Source organism: Microcaecilia unicolor, chromosome 1 (genome assembly GCF_901765095.1).
Source record: "Microcaecilia unicolor chromosome 1, aMicUni1.1, whole genome shotgun sequence".
Lineage (NCBI taxonomy): Eukaryota > Metazoa > Chordata > Amphibia > Gymnophiona > Siphonopidae > Microcaecilia > Microcaecilia unicolor.
This window is the reverse complement of record NC_044031.1, coordinates 704,644,265-704,661,268: the sequence shown is the minus strand read 5'-3', so window position 1 is coordinate 704,661,268 and position 17,004 is coordinate 704,644,265. Positions and strand designations below refer to the sequence as shown.

The 17,004-nt window shown below is 42.3% G+C and overlaps 1 protein-coding gene across 6 annotated transcripts in view; it reads left to right on the top strand.

Annotated features, from left to right (window-relative positions):
- The window catches only part of CGNL1 (cingulin like 1), a 229,473-nt gene that overhangs the window by 91,702 nt on the left and 120,767 nt on the right, over positions 1-17,004 (top strand). For all 6 annotated transcript variants that reach the window (XM_030188928.1, XM_030188953.1, XM_030188921.1 and 3 more), the window contains exon 8: positions 300-512. In XM_030188928.1, the coding sequence (XP_030044788.1) occupies positions 300-512 (213 nt within the window). The remainder of the gene's footprint in view (positions 1-299; positions 513-17,004) is intronic.

Sequence of the window (17,004 nt, the reverse complement as noted above, 5' to 3'; positions counted from 1 at the left end):
TCTGAGGGAATACCTATTTATCCCTGGTGAACACATAGCTTCTAGACTTCTCTAGTCGCCCCCTCCTAGGCCAGCAAGGAGGAGCTTATGACTTGAATCTTCTGAGGTGGTCCCAGGAGTGTCCCAAACCAGAATCGCATCTTGTATGACACACCCCCTAGTGTCCCATCCTGCCCCACCCACTGCATCATGACCACTGCAGGGGAGACGATGGACGAGCAGTGATCTTTGGGACAGCCCTGGATGGTCCCCCTTGTTTGAGGAAGTTTTACTCATTTTAAAATCTGACCTCTCTTTAGGAACTCATACAAATGAAACAAGATCTTCAAGAGATGACAGCCACAAAAGAGGAGCAAGAAGAAGTCTTAAAAAAAAGAGAGCGAGAATTGACGGCTCTGAAAGGAGCTTTGAAAGAAGAAGTGTCCACCCATGATCAGGAAATTGATACACTCAAAGAACAACATGATAAAGAACTGAAGAAACTGAAACAGATTATCGAAGAAGCAACAAAGGTGAGTTAATGGTGTGGTGTTTGATCTGCAGAATTTATATATTTGATGGTGACCAAAGGAAAACTCTACATGAGGGGTGGGCAACCTACGGCCTGTCGTTGAATTTTTTTGTGGCACACAAGACCATGGGAAGTATACATAGAAAACATCGTTAACCAGAGTTTTGGTGATTTTTAAATACTGTATTTCACATATATTTTCAGAATACACAGACTAGCTGTTGTTTTTAGTTAAAATTTTATCTATCTAATCTATCAATCACAGAAGGTCTGTGGAGCTTTATGCATTTCCAATTTGACCTTATGTAATGTTTCAGCCCGCTAGGGATAGTACTGCAGCTCTCTGTATATAAAGGTTTCCCACCCCTGCTTCAAATAAAACTAAAGGTTGCATTTCACGTGTAGCTGGGTGCAGCTTTTTAATACTTGGATCATGTTAATCCAACCGAGAAATTAAAATATATGGACTGTTAAGTGTTCACCCTTTAGTGTTGAATGTTGGTATCTGCCATGGCCTGAGGTATGCAGATGGTTTGTGTCCATTTTGTATGAAACTTGATTCAACAGTACACCAGATACAAGTGTCCTTTTAAACTTGTATTGCTAGTCAGTTTCTGTATGCTAATATTATAGGCTGAGTTTCTCCTTGTTGTTGAGCAGGTCTTTCAAATACAGTTTATCTGAGAAGAGATTAGGCTCTGGTGTAGCTCTTTCACTGGAGAATGCAAAGGTTAGACCTGAAATGCAGGGTCTCAGTCACTAGCCAGTGTAATCGTCTGTGAGTCCTTATCCAAGGCAGTTTGTTGTTTTCCTTCTCTGTACCCCACCATCCTGGGTATTTGAGGTCCCCATTTAGTTTACCCCCTTCTCATTTCTAACCACAGGGTTTTGTGATAATCCAGATACTCATACATTCAGCTGCCTGGGTTCCCCTGGTCTTTGTAGACGATACCTGCCATTATCTTATTCACTGGCAGGGCTTTTTACTTATGAGCGAAAGGGAGCCCGGTGGAAATTCTGCCTGAAGTTTAGGCTGCCAGTGCTGCGTCTGCCACTCTTAAAACTCCTCCAATACCGGCTACAACGGCTACAGACTTGCAACTTGAATGAGGCCCTTCATCAAAACAGTTAATGAATCGTAATAAATAAATTAACGTGTTATGCAACTGTTAAAAGCTGGGTTATTGGATTGTAGGTACTAATCTTCATAGTGGTTGGGTGTCTAACACTGGTACTTGGCAACTTTGAAAATTTCCTAAGGCTGAGTTTCTAAATTTAGGTGTCTTTAAAAAGTGGTGGAGCCTGTGGCAAGCGGTCGAAGGAGGTCAGCCATGTAGAGGGCAATCTATAATGGTGCGCCTATTTGAGAGCCTATTCTACAAAAGAAACTAAGCATCTCCTTTATAGAAAGCTAACATAACTGGGTATATACATAGATTATGGCAGCCATTTTGAGATTTGGAACTGGCATGGGCAGGAGTGAATGGATTAGTTCTTGCTCCAATGAGGCCACTAGACCATCAGGGCTTCTAAGGTAGGCCTGGGGAGGACCTACGGGTGATGAGAGGGTAGCAGCTTTCAGTTGGGGAGGATCAGGGGACAGGAGGACAGCTTTCTATTGGGGGCCTGGGGGACTGTATAACCTGCTTTTGGTGAGGGGAAGGGGTGTGTGCTGACTGGTTTTGTTTTGGCTGAAACTGTGCAGTGAATTTTGGTGGCAGAAACAGTAAACTCTGGTTTCAGTCATCCTCTATGTTAAAACATATTTTACAGATTTCCCCCCATATTGCTGCTTTTCAGTGCTATGTGCTCAACTTGACCAGACAAAGACTTAGAATGGCTGGCCTGATCTCCTCTTTTCTGCTTAAACCTTATCTCTCATCCAGCTGGGGGTGGGGGGAGTATGAAATAATGTTGACAGCTCCTCTCTCCACTGGATTTAGGAAAATTCTGTGACTGGACATACTTCCTGTCACACATATGTTAAGCTTTAGTAAAAGGACTCTAAGTTAGGTGATATTTTCTTGAAAATTGGCTTTACATACACTAACATTGGAATTTGCATATTAACCTGTTTAAATTTGACAGAAATACAGCTGTGGCTGGAATTTGGAGGGCTTGCAAAATAATAGAGGTAGGTTAGGTCTGCAAGTAACTTTTTAACTAAAAGGATTTAGATACAAAGAGAGAGGAGCTCTTTCTAAAGGGTTCCTTCCACTCTCTGCCCTTGACCAAACCATTTTGTAAACAGAACGCTTTGGTTTACAGACACCATATAGCTAGAGAAAAGTATGATGAAGGTGCTGAGTAGATTCATTAAAAAAAAAAAAGTTATTGATAAGATACTATTCATTGTCACATATATGTGAGATGGAATTTTTTTTTACACTTTTCTACCCCAATTGATACTGAGAGGGTGATTATTAAGTACTTGTTCTTTTTCCAACTAGTGCAGAGTAAAATCTATGAGCTCCCTGTCTGCTTCATTGATAAAGGGAGCTACTAAATCGGAAACCAAAATTAAAAACTTGGAAATCTCTGTACGGAGGAGTAATCTCCATTTGATCAATTTTCCTAGAATTCCTGGTATCTCCCCCGAAGAAATGGTACAGCAAATTATTAAAGGTGCGGTCACAGTCGTTGCCTCCAGTATCCAGGGATTTTTATTTATTTATTTTTTTATCTACCTTCTTTTAAAAAGAAGTTGGATGTGGAATGGACCATTTATTTCCTATCTCTCAGGATGGTCTGGACTTAGCTTTTTCGGAGTTATCGAAAGAGGGGTTAGCAATTCCTTCTTCTCTCTTAGTTACAATGACTTTAGATTTATTTATTTATTGCATTTTTATCCCACATTTTCCCACCTCTTTGCAGGCTCAATGTGGCTTACAATACATAATGATCAGTGGAAATATAATAGAAAATTGACATTTAGTGTTATAGAAGGATCTTGGGCAATATGATAAACGGAGAAAAAAAACGAAATCGTAGTGTATCAAGAAGGATTTTGGGTAACATGATAATGATGAAACATGATATTAGTATAACAAGCAGATATTATAAGACAGTTCTGTATGTGTGTGGAGGAGCTGTGTATATTCACATTGGTTGATCTTTGTGGTATGCCTTGTTGAAGAGATGGGTCTTCAGTAGTTTGCGGAAGTTTGTTAATTCGTAGATCATTTTTAAGTTGCGCGGCAGTGCGTTCCAAAATTGTGTGCTCAAGTAAGTAAAGTTTGATAAGAGATTGACTCTTGAAACTATATTTTAAATATTGTCTTTCAACCTTTTTGTTCTTTGAAGGTTGCAAGTATTTTTTGATGTTGCTAAAGCTACACAAAAATGTAGGAGACAATTCCTGTTAATGCATCCCAGAGTTTTGGCTCTTGGAGGCTTATTTTTTTTGTAAAATTTCCATGCAAACGTCTCAAACTTATATTTTTAATGGTCCATCTCAATTAACTATGTTTTTGAGTAACAAGGTTGTTGCCACTGGTCAGTTCCCTGTAACTGCGATGCAGGACCCTCAAACTTTTGGCCTAAGTTTGCGCATTCATGGAATGTAACGTTCTGTGCAAAACAAATTAGCAAAGTCTTATAGATCGGTGCCAGACAATGGAGAATATTGAAACAGTATTCTCGTTTCAACTGCGCATTTGAAGCAGGAAAGGAGTAACTCTTTTCTCTAGGATCACCCAGCATCATAACAACAGTTATTTTGTATGTCTTCCATTCTAGCTATAAGTCTTCCAGAACCCTTATTTTATCATCCTCACTTTAATATTCCCTTAACTCTTGTTTGTCCTGTTTGTCTGTCCTAATTAGATTGTAAGCTCTGTCGTGCAGGGACTGTCTCTTCATGTTCAAGTGTACAGCGCTGCGTACGTCTAGTAGCGCTATAGAAATAAGTAGTAGTAGTAGCTACAAGTCTTCCAGAAATCCCCAAATAAACTATATCACAATAATCAAAGTAATGGCTTGTGCAACTTGTTTCAAGTTACCTTCTACTAAAAATGATCCAATTGCTGTACAAGCCAAAGTTTATAGAAAACTTTCCTAATCAGAAGCCTTTAGTGGATTCTCCCTGATAAGACACCCAGAACCTTCAGAGTTTTAACAAATGAAGTTGGGGTACCAGGTAAACAAGCGTTTTCATTAGCTCATGTTAGGTTAATTTTTCCTTCCCAAAGTAGTTATAACAGCATCAGAACTCATTCTTATTCACTTAATTGCTACAGTATTTGCAAATATGCAGAAGGGCTCCTTTGTTAGTTATGTGCCCTTTTCTGTCATTATTCCAGCTTTTCCAGTAATTTTCACTTTTGCCTAAGTGAACAGTTTATACTTGTTGCATACTGTAATGCCTAAAGTAGATTATGTCTAAGCAAACAAATCTTGAGGGCTGAGTCTTTTCATTATTTCAGTATAATTGGAGTAACAGTCGAACCCCAATGAATAGACCTTCAGAGCAGTGTTCCTGGTAGTTGACTGTTTCCTAATTTATGGATCTATAATTACACATGGCATGAAATGAAAGGCTGGTCTGTTGGTTACAATAGTAACCAAGATTGGGACGAAGCTCTGTAGCTGTGTGTGACAGTTATAAGTAGCCATTTATTGCTTCTGTGTTTCTGTGTCTAATTTGATGGCCAAAATCGTTTTTCTTGATGTTACACATACTTTATTACCATATTCTGCTATTCCTTTTAAACTTATTTTGTATTAACTAAATTGTCTTTTTGTAGTTATTTTAATTGTCTGAGGAATATCCACTATCTAATAGGAAAAAGTTTTTGCACCACTAGTACACTAAGAATTAACATTTGTAAAATCTTTCCACTGTGTATTCAGTTGCTCCCTCTGAAGTGTGCATGACCATGCAAGTATTCTTTTCGCAGGGGTGCACACTCCATGTTAGACTGCATGGGAGCATATGGTTGCCAACTACTATGAACAGTCTCCAGCTTGTGGGTCAGTACTTCCTGCTGCAGATCTCTCAATGTATGTGATTAATAGGAAGTGCCATTAGCATGAGTCCTTACTGACGCCTGTTTAGTAGGCGGAAAGGATTTACATGCTAACCATGGGCTAATTGGTTGGCATGCAGCCATGTAGCTGCGCTAGCCGATTAGCGCTGGGCATGCCTACTGTCCGTGCCCCCAAACTCCCCTAGTGCTAAAAAAAATATAAAATATTAGCACCAAGTGCCTGAGTGCACCCTGCGGTAGCGCATTTTGGTGCGGGGAAAGCATATATTAGTTCTTACTGCCGCTTAGTAAAAGAACCCCACTATGTGGTAACGGAAAACCTTGGTGCTGCTTAGTAAACACATTCCCAAGAGTTGCAAATGGTTGGTTTGCCTGCTCTGTAAACAATATGTGAAATTTAAAGTAGTGGTATGTGCTTGGGGCTATTTAGCCCTTTAATTTAGAGAAGTGGTTTGTAGCGTGGCAGTTTTCTCTTCTATAGCAACTCCTCTTGAGCCTATGAATGAGACTGTGGGGTAGGGCTTGTTTAAGAGACATAACTTGAGAGAAATATTTTTTTTTATGATCGTTATCTGTGCTTGTGGGCTAGGCTGAAATTAACATTTGCAGTTGAAAAATCTTCTCTCTTTGAGATTCAGGAATTTCACTGAACAGTGTTTTGTTTCTGACAATGTATTCAATGATCATATATTTTAGCATTTTAGTTTCTTAGACAAAGCAAATCCATTCGCTTTTTTTTATGCGCACATTCCCCCAATGTTGCACGCCCAACTTTGGATGCGCTTCTGAGGTGTGTGCAAATATATTGGATAATGAGCTCTGAACCTTCAATAATTGGGTGCTTATCAACCAATTATTGAGGTTAATTGGCACTCATTAAAATTTGTGCATGCATCTGGATGTATGCTATTCTATAAGACATGGCACCAAACTCCCATGGCAAAAGGAGACATGGCCATGAGCGTGTCAGAAGGGGGGAGGAGCATTCCAAAAAAATTACACAAAGAATCACAGAATACTGCCTAACTTCACCTAACTTGGGCGCTGGCATTTACACCAGGTTTGAGCTCACATACGAAGTCGGGTTTATGGTGGCCGACAGCAGCAGCGGTAACAGGCGTGCAGGCTCGGGCCTTCTCTCTCTCTCTCTCTCAGCTCTGGTCCTGCCCTCATTTCCTGTTTCCGCAAGGGCGGGACCAGAGCAGAGAGAGAGAGAAGGGTCGAGCCTGCATGCCTGTTACCTGCTGCTGTCGGCCGCTGTAAACCCGACTTTGTAAGTGAAGTTGACTTTTAAAATTTGGAGGTAGGGGGCCTTGAACTGGAAGGGAGGAAGGGAGGGAAGACGACACCCTCGTGTGTGACTCGAGTTCCATTGCCTGGCAACTCTGCAGCGTTCCCTTCCAGTAATTGGTCTTTACAAACACGGAAGTACGTGACGTCATTTCAGGAGATGGATACAGCAGGAGCACGAATGCTTCAAGGCTTCACTTTCTCAGCTTCAGAACGTTGGAGGTGCTTTTTATTATATAGGATCAATTACATATATATAAAAACAAATAGAAGGTCAAAACATATTTAGACAATCTATCAAATAATTAGAAATAGAATAAATACTAAATAATCATACAAAACGTAAACCATAATTTGATTAGAATGTAAAAAAATTATAATAAAATAATAGAATTTAATAAAATTATTAACTTAATTGAATTAGAATATCAAAAATAATCATTATATAAACCTAATACAATTACATACATAGAAAATCTATATAGTATAAAATAAAAAATGAAAACATACGTCAGGAGAGGTGAATGGAATATTGTTCAAAACAGTGCAACATATGCCAATCATATGGTGTAGCATGCACTTGCTTAAGTATGTCTGAACAGGGAGATAGAGTGGCTGTGAATTTGAGTGAGAGGTCCTAGGCAGTGAATCAATGCTGTGTGACTTGTTGTGCAAAAAATCACTATTGGAGGGTTTGGCTGGGAGTTCCCTTTTGAGTGGGAGAGGGCAGAACCAATAGTAATGCTGGTTGCTGGTGACGCTGCACTACTTAAGGAGCGCTGGAGCAGTGATGGAATACGCTCGACGTTGGTGAAGGGCGGGGCCCGATGGAGAACTGCTGTGGTTTGAGGTCTGCAAATGAATTTTCAATGTTTGTTTAGTAAGTACAGAAAATATTTTTATATTTGAAGTGCATGTGAAAGCTTTAGGTAAAAGATACATTTTAATCCGTATGAAGGGAGTGTAGTTTAATTTGTGTATGTTTATCTGTAGATTCCTCTTCTGAAGACGCTATGTGAAACTCTGCCAGAGTTAAGGGGAACACTGTATTCTTGTATATTCTGTGTGAATTGGGGAGAATGAATGGTTGAATTTGAAGAGAGTTCACGGAGCACGGACACAAGGGAGTTATCCTCAAGAGAAGTGTGCCTTTTTTCAAGTATACTTATCAATTGTTAACGCCCCATCTGGGAGTCATGATTTGTATGCATTGTAAGGAGTTTGCTAGGCAGAGGGAGGAAAAAACCCAGAAATCCAGCAGAGAAGGGGTTGGTCCAGCAGGAACATTGAACTACAAAACCCAGAATTCCCCGGGAAGGGGGGCGCCCTCTAGTGGAGGAAGAAGTTACTACACTATGAAGGCAAGGAAGGAAATACAGATCCCAGAAGTACTTGCAGGGAAGGGGGGAACAAAGGAGAGAGAACTACAGTTCCCAGGAGGCAGAGATGAAGGGGACGGATTGGGAAATGGAGGATTATCAAGAGAATGAGGAACACCTGGAGGGTGGGGTGGAGGTGGACTCCATGGATTGGGAGGAAGGTGCTCAAGGGGAGGGAGGAATCAGTGAGAGAGGTGTGGAGGAACTAATGGAAGTTTCTGCTCTTGCTTAGAAGCTGGAGTCCTTTTGAATTGGAGCCAAAATCCTATGATAAGAAGGGAGGGAATTTATCCTGTGAAGGGAGTGTTACTGCTGGAGGTTCACAGCCCTGAGTCTGGGCTGGAGAAGGGGGTAAGCCCTGTATCCACAGCAGAGCCAGGGCCGGTCTTAGGGCGAGGCGACCGAGGCAGCCGCATAGGGCCCCGCGCTCAAGGGGGCCCCGCGCGGCGCGCCTGGGGTCGCCCTGCCCGCCGCTCCCCCCGACGATTGATTGCTGTTCCGTAAAAAATTTGAGAAGCGCCGAGTAGCAGGCAGCGCCTCGCGTCTGCCTTGCTAGTAAAAATCTCCTGCACGTCGTCGGGCCGGCCTTCCCGCATTAAGTCCCGCCCTCCTCTGAGGTAATAGGCTCTTCCCGCATTAAGTCCCGCCCTCCTCTGAGGTAATAGGCTATTACCTCAGAGGAGGGTGGGACTTAATGCGGGAAGGCCGGCCCGACGACGTGCAGGAGATTTTTACTAGCAGGGCAGACGCGAGGCGCTGCCTGCTACTCAGCAATTCTCAATTTTTTTTAAAAAGTTAGTGGGTGCAGCAGGAGTTGGTAGGTGGGTTGGGTCGGGTCGGGGGGGGGGGGACTCAGATGGGAGAAGGGTGTGGGGTGGGGGTTCTCAGTTGGGGGGAGGGGGTAAGGGGGACAGATGGGAGAAGGGTGTGGGATGGGGGTTCTCAGTTGGGGGAAGGGGGTAAGGGGGACTCAGATGGGAGAAGGTTGCAGGGTGGGGGTTCTCAGATGGGGGGAGGGCTAAGGGGGACTCAGATGGGAGAAGGTTGCAGGGTGGGGGTTCTCAGATGGGGGGAGGGGGTAAGGGGGACTCAGATGGGAGAAGGGTGTGGGATGGGGGTTCTCAGATGGGAGAAGGGGGCTGGAACTGGGGTTTGAGAAGGGGCCATATGGGAAATGGGGGCCATGCATGGGGCTGGTGGGAAAATAGGGCATGCGTGGGTCAGGTGGGAGAATGGTTCTGGGGCTGAAAAGGGGGGCTCTAATACAAGGCATTTGGATGAAGGGGGCTGGAACTGGGGGCTGAAAAGGAGGGTAGGTGGGATAAGGGGGCTAGTACTGGGACTGGAGGCTGAAAAGGGGCAGGGGCGGAAACTGTGGGTACTGGGGGCTGAAAAGGAGATAGGGAGAAGTGGCTGGGGCTGAAGCTTGGGACTGGTGAGAGAAAAGGACTGGGGTTGAAACTGGGGGCTGAAAAGGGGACAGGGAGGAGTGGCTGGGGGCTGAAGCTCGGGACTGGTGGGAGAAAAGGGCTGGGGCTGAAACGGGGGACTGGTGGGATAGTGGGGATGGAACTGGGGGCTGAAAAAAAGGGGCAGAGAGAGGGGCAGATCCTGGATGGAAGGGGGAGCGAGAGGGAGGGCAGACCCGGATGGATGGGAGAGGGAGGGCAAATGGTGGATTGAAGGGGCAGAGAGAAAGGGCAGACAGTGGATGGAAGGGATAGAAAGGGCAGACAGTGAATGGAAGGGGCAGAGATAGAGGGCAGATGTGCACGAAAGGTGCAGGGAGAGAGGGCAGACATTGGATGGAGGGGACAGCAGAGAGAGGGCGAAGACAGATGCTGGATGGAAGGAAGACAGTGAAAAGAAGATGAGGAAAGCAGAAACCAGAGACGACAAACTGTAAATAAAATATATATTTTTCTTTTTTTGCTTTAGGATATAGTATTGTAGCTGTGTTAATAAATGTTTATAATAGAACATGTAAATAAGGTAATCTTTTTATTGGACTAATTTTAATACATTTTGACAAACTTTCGGAGAACAAAGCCCCCTTCCTCAGGTCAGGATAGGATACTGTAACAGCTCTATACTGTTGACCTGAGGACGGAGGTTTTGGCCTCTGAAAGCTAAATTTATTAGTCCAATAAAATGGTATTATTTTATTTTCTATATTTGTTTTATTTCTATTTGTTAATTTGTAAAGTGGTGATTGGTATTTGTTAGTTTTTTTTTCAAATTTACATCTGTTGTCTTTATATTTTGCACAGTACTAGGGGACATTTTCTGTTTCTGTGGTGTTGTATTGTATGCAGAATCTGGCATCTTGGGGGTTCAGTTTAATTTTTGTCTAAATAGAAAGTTTAAATATTACTACTTATTCTATAGTGGATTAGGGTGTATCTGTGTTTGTGAAAAAGACATGGTTTTCAGTTGGCATTGACTGTGCAGGATCGACAAGCCCTGGAGCTGGGGGCCTTGGAGCTCGGAGGGAGGGGTGGCCGGTTCTGGAGTTAGGGTGGGTGTGGAGTTAGGGTGGGTGTGGAGCTAGGGTGGGGGCGGGGCTAGGGTGGGCGGGGCTAGGTGGGGCCCCGTCAAATTGGTCTGCATAGGGCCCCGCACTTGCTAAGACCGGCCCTGAGCAGAGCACATATTTCTCTGTGTGCAGCAACAACCTTGAACTGGCCAATCTTTGTTGGATGGGGTGGTTGTCGGGGAGATGTTGACTGGCAGTGAGGGAGGAGCACAGGTCTGATCCCTGGGGTGATTTGGGGGAGAAGAGTTAGGGATTGGACCTATTCAAGAGGTGAGCTGTAAAGCTATACTGAAGTGCAGCTGAAAAGCTGACTGCACTCTAGAGTTGAACTGTAGGAGTGCATCTGGGGGAGGGATTGCTCTCCTGAGGTGAATTGTGAATCCCTGCTGGGGTTAACCTGAGAAGCCGTTGATACTTCGGAAGGGAGCTGTACAGTGGAGGATTGTCAGAATCGGCCCCTGGAGAGGATGCTATAAGGCTGCATATTCCGGCCAGGAGAGAGTGAGTGGTGACAGCATGTTTACATCTATATCTGAGAGGGTGCAGCGCTGATAAGGCATAGTAAGGGACACCTAGTAGTAGTATGGTCACATTATTGTATTAGATGTTAGATTTCCCTGAGCTAGTTCACTGTCTGGGTGAGGCGACATATTACCAATGTCTGCAGTGTATGAAATGTGATTATTTATATATAGCTATCCCAAAATTTGGGGCACTTGAATATAAGTGTATATAAAGTGTCATACTGTAGGACATATTGATCAATATTGGGTCATTCAACCTAAGGCAGCTATCTATGAATAACTGAAGTAACGTGGAAGGTTACTTTGTATGTACGTACAGAACACAGGGATATGGAACGTTAATGTGCAATGATGGTTCCATCTGAATTACTACCACATGTTCCCTTGGGGCTATAATGGTTGGAATGGGTATGAACTGAGCACAATATCTTTATCACTAAAATTTATTTTGAGTATGTTTTATGTGTATTGAAGACTGAGTATATGAATTTTGAGATTAAATTTTAACTGCCAGACCCTCGACCATTCTTCTAAGGTTCGGACATCCCTTCTCATCGTTTCTACTCCCTCCAGGGTATCCACTATATTGGCTATTTTCGTGTCATCCACAAAAAGGCACACCTTTCCTTCCAACCCTTCAGCAATATCTCCCACAAATATATTAAACAGAATAGACCCCAGCACCGACCCCTGAGGAACTCCACTGCTCACCTCCCTTTCCTCCGAGCGGATTCCATTTACCACCACCCTCTGCCACCTGTCGGTCAACCAGTTTCTTATCCAGTTCACCACTTTCGGTCCTAAGTTCAACCCTTTCAGCTTATTCATGAGTCTTCTGTGGGGGACCGTATCAAAGGCTTTGCTGAAGTCCAAGTAGATTACATCTAGGTCACGTCCTTCATCCAGTTCTTGGTCACCCAGTCAAAGAAGTCAATAAGATTCATTTGGCAGGATTTTCCTTTGGTAAAGCCACGTTGCCTTGGGTCCTGTAACCTGTCGTCTTCTACTTTTTTTTTTTTTTATTGTTACAAATCACAATAACCAAGAAAGTCTTTGGGCCATGGCAGCCTGACGCATGATGCTTTAACTGTGTGGGGTATTTTTAGACATGACTCACCAGTGAAACACTCTATAAATTTGTGCTTGTGGGCAACATTTTTGTATTCATTAGTAACTTGCAGATCTAGCACTTGTTTATGCTCCCAAGACAGTGTTGTTAATACTGAGGCATATGTTGCATTTCTTAAGAACCTCTAAGATGGCTGCTTTAACTGTGCATTCAATACAGTGGTGATAGGTTCTTCCGCCACAGTGATATTGGTCTCAAGCCTAGCGTATTCTGAAGGGCTGTGTTGGACAAGATTACGTAATGCACATAAATCGCTTGTAACATTGAGATGTGTGCTTGACAAGTGTACATACTGTATGTAAAAGCATACCATAGAATTTATGTTTGTTCCTTTTTGTCCTAGTGTGGTATTTGCATCTTTGTATGAATGAAATGTTATTGCTTAGTGATCTACTTTACAAACAAACAAGGCCTTCATTTAATTTAAAATGAAATGTATAATCCGCCTCTAGTATTTAAATTCAAGGTACATTATTAAAGAGATTATAAGGCACTGTAAAAATAATAGACACAGGCAGTTGAAGGATTCTGTAACTTTGTGAACTATGTCTAACTAAACATCAGTGATTAACTTTTACAATCTCCAGGTTCATACAGTGCAGTAAATATTGCCATAACCCCCTTGTGTTCAGTTCAATCCACTGAAAGTAAAATGAAGATGCCAACATATCAACTACCTCTTTAACTGTACCTCTCCCTTTCCATTTGAGAAAAGAGCCATGTTTTAAATTTTTCTAAATAAACTATAATATCTTTAGCATGGCAGTTTACACCATTCCAAAGGTGCCAAGCCCCACAAATGTTCATATGGCATGGAGGAGTAGCCTAATGGTTAGTACAGTGGCCTGAGAACCAGGGGAACTGGGTTTGATTCCCACTGCAGCTCCTTGTGACTCTAGGAAGTCACCTAACCCTCCATTGCCCCAGGTACAAAATAAGTATCTGTATATAATATGTAAGCTGCTTTGATCGTAACCGCAGAAAGGCGGTATATCAAATCTCTGTTCCCTTTCCCTTACTCTATTATAGACTCTAATCTATAGAATCTTGCTGACTCTAAGAGGATGATGTTCTTTGACTTCAACACTCTGGAGCTCATTTTCAAAAGAGAAAAACGTCTAAAAAGTGGCATAACGCAGCACTTGAATGTTTTTCTCACAAAAATGTCCAAAACAGTATTTTCAAAACCCTATTTTTAGATGTTTTTCTACGAAGTCTGTCCGAAGTGTGATCAACTCACAAGGGGTATGTCGGAGGTATTATGAAGGTGGGATTAGGATTTGCTGAACACTTGGATGTTTTACAGCCATAATGGAACAAAAGAAAAACATCCAGGACTAAAACCAAAACTTTTTGGTCTAGACCTTTTTTCAGAATGAATAAGGCACAAAAAAGTGCCCTAAATGACTAGATGACCACTGGAGGGCATCAGGGGTGACCCTGCTCCACCCCCCCCCCCAAAAAAAAATGTGAATAAAAACATGACTTACCAGCCTCTATGAAAGCTGCAGATGTTAAAGTCAGATTTATTAGAGCAGCATGCAGGTCCCTGGAGTAGTGTAGTGGTCAGTGCAGTGCACAATGGGGGATCCGGGTCCCTATCTCTCTCTACCTGTCACACTTGTGGTGGAAACTGTTACCCCTCCCAAACTCACCAAACCCTACTATACCTACATATAGGAGCCCCCTTCACCCATAAGGGCTATTGTAGTGGTGTATAGTGGGGGACAGTGTGTGTTGGATGAGATTTGGAGGGCTCAAGGGACAAGGTAAGGGAGGAAAGGTGAGATATATTGTACCTGGGAGCATTTTTATGAAGTGTAGAGAAGTGCCCTCTAGGGTTCCCCATTGCTCTTCTGGAATGTCTAGGGAATTAATCTACTAAAAATGCTGGCTCTTTCTGCATCCCAATCCGGACAAATGGGCAGGCTGGCAAAACCCGCCTGGTTGCCCGGACGTGTCCTCAAAAAGAGGATATGTCCAGGTAAAACCGGACGTATGGTAACCCTACCTATTTAGAAAGGGTGGACTCCACCTTAACCGGGATGGAACCAGGCTGCTAGTGCTAACATTTAAAAAGGAGATAGAGCAGATTTTAAATTAAAATGGGGGAGGGAGCTGAAAGTCACCCATGAATGCATGGTTTGGTGTGAAGTATCTTTGAAGGATACTATTGAAACAGGACATTTTGGGAATCTAAATAGAAAGATTTCAACAATAGTGAAAGAAAGCCAGGAGTGTTTAAGGAGAGAGCAAAGGATACAGATTATCCCTGTCATCTTCTAAGCAGCTTGTACATGCATGGAAAAAAACACAGTTTTGAAGTGTCAATATACAAATGGCTAGAAGCCTCAAAAATAAGATGGGAGAGTTGATATATATATAGCACTACATGAAAAGGTAGATATAATAGGCATCTCAGAGACTTGGTGGAAGGAGGGCAATCAATGGAACACTGTGTTAACAGGGTACAAATTATATCGCAATGATAAGAGTGGATCAGATTGGAGGGGGATTGTTCTATATGTTAAATAGGGAATTGCATCAAACAAAATAAACATTCTACATGAAACAGCAGTGTGGCATCCTTATGGATAGAAATTCCATGTGTGAAGGGAAGGAGCATACTGGTAGGGCTGTTCTACTGTCTGTCGGGACAGAATGAAGAGACAGATGAACAAATGTTTACAGAAATTAGGAAAACAAGCAAATGGGGCAACAGTATAATAATGGGTCATTTCAATTATCCCAATATTGACTGGATAAATGTTACATCATGGGGCGCTAGGGAGGTAAAATTCCTAGACGTAATAAATGATTGCTTCTTGGAGCAACTGGTCCTGGAACTGATAAGAGGGGGAGCTATTTTAGATGTAGTCCTTAGTGGAATACAGGGCATAGTACAAGAGATATGTTGGGTCCACTGGGAAACAGTGATTATAAGATGATCAAATTTGAGCCAGTATCTGGAGTGAAGTCACAAAAGAAATCTACTGTAGCAGCGTTTAATTTTCAAAAAGGGAACAATGATAAAATGAGGAAAACGGTTAAAAAAGAAGCTGAAAGGATTGGCTGCAAAGGTTAGGACTTACCAGGCATGGACGTTGTTTTAAAAACACCATCTTGGAAGCCCAAACCAGATGTATTCCATGTATTTACAAAGGTAGAAAGAAGAGCAAACAGCCAGCATGGCTTAAAAGGTAAAGTAAAAGAAGTCATTAGAGCCAAAAGAACATCCTTCAAAGAATAGAAAAAGGACCCAAATGAAAATAAGAAGCAACATAACCACTGTCAAGCTAGATGCAAAGCATTGATAAAGAAGGCTAAAAGAGAATATGAAGAGAAACTTGCCGCAGCAGTAAAAACTCTATTTTTTCAGGTACATTAGAATCAGAAAGCCTGCAAGGGAATCTGTGGGACCATTAGATCACGAAGAAGCAAAAGGAGTATTCAGGGAGGAAGGGCCATAGCAGAGAGACTGAATGAATTCTTTGCTTCGGTCTTTATGGAAGAAGATGTAAGAGATCTACCATACCCGAAATGGTTTTCAAGGGTGATGGTGCGGAGCAATGGAAAGAAATCTTGGTGAGCCTGGAAGACGTACTGAGCCAAATCGACAAATCAAAGAGTGGTAAAGCACTTGGACCAGATGGCATGCACCCTAGTGTACTGAAAGAACTCAAACATGAAATTGCTTATCTGCTGTTAGTGAGCTGTAACTTGTTGTTAAAATTGTCTGTAGTACCTGAAGATTGGAGGGTGGCCAATGTAATGCCGATTTTTAAAAGGGTTCCGGAGTGGATCGAGAAATTACAGACTGGTAAGCCTGACTTCAGTTTCGGGCAAAATAGTGGATACAGCTATAAAGAATAAAATTACAGAACACACAGACAAACATGGTTTAATGGGACAGAGTAAGTATGGATTCAGCCGAGGGAAGTTTTGCCTCACCAATTTACTTAATTTCTTTGAAGGCATGAAAGAACATGTCGATAAAGGTGAGTTGGTTGATGTAGTATATCTACATTTTCAGAAAGCTTTTGACAGAGTTCGTTATGAGAGACTCCTGAGAAAATTAAAAAGTCATGGGATAGGAGGCAATGTTCTCGTGTGGATTAGGAATTGGTTATTGGACAGAAAACAGAGGGTAGGGTTAAGTGGCCATTTTCCTCAGTGGGGAAGATGATCTGTACCCGTGCTATGTAACATACTTATAATGATCTGGAAATCAGAACAAGTGAGGTGATTAAATCTGCAGATGAGACAAAACTATTCAAAGCTGTTAAAACACATGAAGAATGTGAAGAATTGCAGGAAGACCTTAGGACATTGGCATCTAAATGAAAGATAAAATGTAATGTGGAGAAATGCAAAGTGATGCACATCGGAAAGAATAATCCAGATCATAGTTACCTGATGCTACAGTCCACCTTAGGAGTTCAGCACCCAAGAAAATAATCTAGGTGTCATTGTAGACAATATGCTGAAATCTTCTGCCCAGTGTGTGATGGCAACAGCCAAAACAGCAAATGGGAGTTATTAGGAAAGTATTGCTCCATGGTGCGATCTCACCTTGAGTATTGCGTTTTTAGTTCTTGTTGTTGTATCTGAAAAAAGATATAACAGAATTAGAAAATATTCAAAGAG